This window comes from Aegilops tauschii, chromosome 5 (genome assembly GCF_002575655.3).
Source record: "Aegilops tauschii subsp. strangulata cultivar AL8/78 chromosome 5, Aet v6.0, whole genome shotgun sequence".
In the NCBI taxonomy this organism is placed as follows: domain Eukaryota; kingdom Viridiplantae; phylum Streptophyta; class Magnoliopsida; order Poales; family Poaceae; genus Aegilops; species Aegilops tauschii.
Genome location: NC_053039.3, coordinates 292,199,001 through 292,204,574, shown reverse-complemented (window position 1 = coordinate 292,204,574; position 5,574 = coordinate 292,199,001). Strand labels below are relative to the sequence as shown.

Sequence of the window (5,574 nt, the reverse complement as noted above, 5' to 3'; positions counted from 1 at the left end):
AGGGGGGGAGGCTTGCCCCCCAAGCCAAGGGGGACGCCCCCTTTAGGGTTTCCCCCCAACCCTAGGCGCATGGGCCCTAGGGGGGTTTGGCGCCCAGCCCACCTAGGGGCTGGTTCCCCTCCATATTCAGCCCATAGGGCCCTCCGGGGCAGGTGGACCCTCCCGGAACCCTTTCGGTGGTCCCGGTACAATACCGATAAACCCCCGAACACTTCCGGTGACCGAATAAGGACTTCCCATATATAAATCTTTATCTCCGGACCATTCCGGAACTCCTCGTGACGTCCGGGATCTCATCCGGGACTCCGAACAACATTCGGTAACCGCATACTAATTTCCATAACAACTCTAGCGTCACCGAACCTTAAGTGTGTAGACCCTACGGGTTCGGGAATCATGCAGACATGGCCGCGACATCTCTCCGGCCAATAACCAACAGCGGGATCTGGATACCCATGTTGGTTCCCACATGTTCCATGATGATCTCATCGGATGAACCACGATGTCGGGGATTCAAACAATCCCGTATACAATTCCCTTTGTCAATCGGTATGTTACTTGCCTGAGATTCGATCGTCGGTATCCCAATACCTCGTTCAATCTCGTTACCGGCAAGTCACTTTACTCGTTCCGTAATGCATGATCCCGTGACTAACTGCTTAGTCACATTGAGCTCATTATGATGATGCATTGCCGAGTGGGCCCAGAGATACCTCTCCGTCATACGGAGTGACAAATCCCAGTCTCGATTCGTGCCAACCCAACAGACACTTTCGGAGATACCTATAGTGTACCTTTATAGCCACCCAGTTACGTTGTGACGTTTGGTACACCCAAAGCATTCCTACGGTATCCGGGAGTTGCACAATCTCATGGTCTAAGGAAATGATACTTGACATTAGAAAAGATTTAGCAGACGAACTACACGATCTTGTGCTATGCTTAGGATTGGGTCTTGTCCATCACATCATTCTCCTAATGATGTGATCCCGTTATCAACGACATCCAATGTCCATGGTCAGGAAACCGTAACCATCTATTGATCAACGAGCTAGTCAACTAGAGGCTTACTAGGGACATGTTGTGGTCTATGTATTCACACATGTATTACGATTTCCGGATAACACAATTATAGCATGAACAATAGACAATTATCATGAACAAGGAAATATAATAATAACCATTTTATTATTGCCTCTAGGGCATATTTCCAACAAGTGGCGCGGGGTGATGGCGGTGACCTGACGTGGTTGCTGCATAGGTTGCAGACCAGAGGGCTTGGTTCGGTGCTTGCCCAAAGGTGGCCATCAATAGTCACTGCGTTGTGTCCCCCTAGTTCATCGAGACTGCTTAGAGAGGCACGTGCTGGCGCTTTCTACGGTGGAGGCATTAGGTCCGAACCTAGTGGCTGATGCTAGGCTAGGAATAGAAGGAGTGATTTCTGCTTGTCCTTGGTTGGCGCGCCGTGACGCAGAGGGTTGGTAGTGGCTCGAACCATAGATGCTGGTCCAACAAAATGGATGTATCTATAACTAAAATAAGTCTAGATACAACCATTTCTAGGACAAATATTTTCGGACGGAGGAAGTAGATTGTTGTGAATTATGCACTGCTTAGATGCTAGTGCGCACCGAATTATTTTGTTGCTTCTCATGTATGAATGAATATTGTTATCGTGTTGTTGTACATTGTTGTCAGAGAAAATCAATGATTGTCTAATCGCCAGCCGGAGACCGGTGGGGGCTACCGCGCGCCGCGTTGCCGCCTCACCCTCTCCTCAACCTTCCACCACGGTGCTGGCCCATTGTACAACACCAACGACCACCCTGCACCCCCGACCCACACCAGTCAGGTTTCGGACATGCTCCCGCCTTCGACTCTGCAGCGTCACCGGTTCCCGCTCGTTCACGGCTCGCACGTGCCATGGAGTCCACGGCCTTTCTGTCCCGCGCTCGGGGCGGAGCAGAAAAAAGTGACCGACACAAAATTTCTTTTCAGGTGCTTGATGTTTAGCGAATGCGGAAATATAATGGCTTAGGGTGCTAGGATTTAGAATTAACGGGGTCAATATATCATCATAACTACACTACAAAATTACAGCCAAGAAGCCGTCTATATCTCAACCAAAGGATCCTCATAGTGCACTTAAGCCTATATTTAATAAATCATCATAGCAATACCTAAGTAGTTGCTATATCTTGTTGTTTTTAGTCTGTACAATTCAAACAATGCATAATATGGTTCATGCCACCTGTGCTTACCATGCTGTACTCCTGACGAACGGTAAGACAGAGATGAACGGAGTACCAACATTGACAGTACTCTTGTATTAGTATTCAGACATTATTTCTCAATAAAGGGTACTTTATCAACTCATAATGCCGTATCAAGCGGATATAAAACAAAACAAGCTCACACCCAGGTTCTATACAACTAGTAGGATGCATGCAACCAAAGTATTCAGATATTTGTATCAGCCGGCCCTTCCGATTTTTCTCATGTCGTTCTGTAGTTCGTTGACAGATATACGCGGCAGCACACGCTTTCGGTCTAGTATGTTTGTGGAGAGCAAAGGGGGGAGAACAGCAAAACCAGCACGAAAGGTTGGGCTAATTACATCCCAAATAGAAGGATTCGTGATAACTGTATGCCACCGTATAATCAGATACAAATTCTAATCATCAACAAGATTACAATTTATGTGAGTCACCTATTCATGTAATTACATCCCTCCTCCCAAGAATCCCACCCATTCAGCGTGTCGATACCGCGAGATCAACTTAGAAACTTTACCTGCCAGAAACAAGATGGTATCTAGGAGGACATACAACATGCTGCCTTGGCCGGAGGGGCCGGCTCCTGGCCAGGGATGATAACTTTCGTTCCTTTCAGCAAGCTGGAGTTCCCGCCGGAGTTAGCCTCGTCGTTGGCGACAAGGTTTTTCTTGCTGACAGTGCGGTATATCTCCTCGAGGCCTGTCATGAAGGCCTTCTCAACATTGGTGGCCTCGAGAGCGGACGTCTCCATGAAGAAGAGGCTCTCGCGCTCGGCAAACTCCTTGGCATCCTCTGTCGGGACAGCCCGGAGCGTGCCCAGGTCCGATTTGTTCCCGATGAGCATGATGACGATGTTCTTGTCAGCATGGCTTCGCAATTCCTCGAGCCACCGCGCCATATGGTCGAAGGACTGGCGCTTGGTCATGTCATATACTAGCATAGCTCCTACTGCGCCTCTGTAGTAGGCACTGGTTACCGCTCGGTACCTGTTACCACATTCAGTGCAGCTGGTTTAGATGTTGAAAGTGAACAATCAGATAAGAAAGCAAGCTGGGGTAGGCTATTGTTACTGTTAGCGTTCACTTACAACAACAATCAGTACTGTTCATTTGCAAAATTAAGAAAAAAATCATGAAAAAACTGATAGACCTGGTACTATTAGGTGCTGCCAAAAGACATTGCTATTAGGTGCCATAGGCTGATGCCGAGGCTTATCATCTAAGCTGCTTAATGTGCCATGAGAAGTTGTTTAAAGTTTTTCGGGAGATTCTAATCTTACCCCTAATTGCAATTATGTATGATAATAGGTAACTGTAATTTCAGATAGGTGTCAAAATGTAAGGCATGCTATTCTGATGCAACTATCTGATCCACATTTGGATCGAACAAACATCAAATTTGTTACCATGGAAGTATTTGTGTCGTTGTAAATGAACAGGCGTAACATCTGTATGTCAATTCTAACGGATTTGCTAATTCTCATCTAGATGAGAATTAACAAAGTCTCATCTAACTCCTACACTATTTGATTAACCAAACAAAAAATAAATAAAAGAAAGAATCCCCACGAATCTTCATGTAAAATCCAACGGTGTAGGAGTTAGATGAGAACTAGAAACACCCCAATTCTGAACATAATTTTCGGGCGAGGACACCTCATCAGAGCAAGGAACACAAGGAACAATAATTCCCTTTTAAAGCAGACAGTGTATTAATTCCAACATAATTGCAGAGACCAAACATATCCATCACTATTGCACTGACCAAGGACCGGACCATGCGCGAAACCAATATATAGAGGAAACTAGAAGCCTAGCTGCATTCCACATTTCCATACAACAAACTTCATTCATTCATAATAACTAGAGAAACAGACAAGAAGATAATTACTACCGCGGGCTAGTAGTGCTGTAGTACATCATGGCCTATATGTACAATAATATGCTTCTCCAATACAATACAATACAATACAATACAATACAATACAATACAATACAATACAATAAAATGATCGAGGCCAAGATACAGCTAGCAGGGTGGGTTTGGGGTTTGATTAGTGATTAGTGAAATATTTACCTCTCTTGTCCCGCGGTGTCCCAGATCTGGGCCTTGACGGTGCGGTTGTCGATCTGGAGGGTCTTGGTCTGGAACTCGACGCCGATGGTGGCCTTGGAGTCGAGGCTGAACTCGTTGCGCGCGAACCGGGCCAGCAGCTGCGACTTGCCGACGGCGGAGTCGCCGATGAGCACCACCTTGAACACGTAGTCGATCTTCTGCCCCATCTCCCCGTAGCCGCCGCCACGAGACATCTCCCTCCCTCCCTCGGCTCTTAATCTCCCTGCCTCAACAACCAAGACTAGACCAGCAAGATCTCCTCTCAGGACAGAAAACGGCGCCTGCCCCCTTTCTCCTTCCTGGCTACTGAAATCGCAGGACTGTCTGTTGCATCAAGAACGCGGAAGGCGGAGGAAGTGCTTGCGATTTAGGAGAAGGGCGAGGGGAGCAGGTGGTGGGTGGGATTTGGCGAAGCGCTGATTTGTTATTTGGAGAAGAAGAGATGATGATGGTGGTGGTGGTGGCGGCGATGATGATGATGAATTGGTTTGGTTTGTTTAGTGTTAGAAAATTAGGGAGGAGGAGCAGTGTTGTGTTGAAGCGATCAACAGGAAAGCGGGTATGCACATGAGGTGGAAAATCAGCTGCCAAGACGTGCTCAACCGTCAACGGCCCCGCCACCCACACCAGATGTACTACTAAAATGTACCGGTGCTGTTTTTTTTATATATAAAAAATGTACCGGTGCTGTTGCCTTCTCTCTTGTACTTGTACCACAAACAGTGCCTGTTCTTTTTGGTAAAAGAAAAAACGGTGCTTGTTCTCGAGAGAAATTGACCATGACAGTATGGCACACGTATCATCCGACTGCAAAAAACGTTGCGAACGAGCTTATAACGCATTAAAATACTTTTTTTTGCGGGTAGCATTAAAATACTTTTAGGACGTCCCAAGTCCACGATCGCCCTGCACGACTCGGCACTTGGGCAGCGGTTCTGGTTTTCCTTCGGCGAAATCCCACGTGCTAACCTTGTTGCTTCATTCGACTTATTGAGGCCGTTCCTTCCTGCCATCTCCTACCTCCTGCTTCCTTCCTCTCATCGTTCACGGGGAATGCACGGTTACCACCACTCATCATTGTGGACAATGCAGCAGGGTGGCTTTCGGTGCCTGCTAGTGCTGCCACAGCGAGGCAAGGAAAAGCTTCGAGGTGGCCAACAGCAACGGCACCATGATCAACAAC

General features: G+C 47.1%; 1 protein-coding gene across 1 annotated transcript; it reads right to left on the bottom strand.

The window, feature by feature from the left end:
- Positions 1–2,599: 2,599 nt before the first annotated feature.
- Positions 2,600–5,025, bottom strand: LOC109766705 (ras-related protein RGP1). The gene is made up of 2 exons (XM_020325487.4): positions 4,353–5,025; positions 2,600–3,262 (listed from the first exon to the last, which is right to left on the bottom strand). Exons 1-2 carry the CDS (start codon positions 4,583–4,585, stop codon positions 2,815–2,817), a joined length of 681 nt encoding a protein of 226 aa, XP_020181076.1. The 5' UTR covers positions 4,586–5,025; the 3' UTR covers positions 2,600–2,814.
- Positions 5,026–5,574: the final 549 nt, after the last annotated feature.

Bases quoted from the DNA above. Each gene is read 5' to 3' on its own strand.
- LOC109766705 (XM_020325487.4), bottom strand. From the start codon at position 4,585: ATGTCTCGTGGCGGCGGCTACGGGGAGATGGGGCAGAAGATCGACTAC. The intron at 3,263-4,352 runs GTAAATATTTCA...ATGTGGTAACAG, and splicing joins GACACCGCGGGACAAGAGAG to GTACCGAGCGGTAACCAGTG.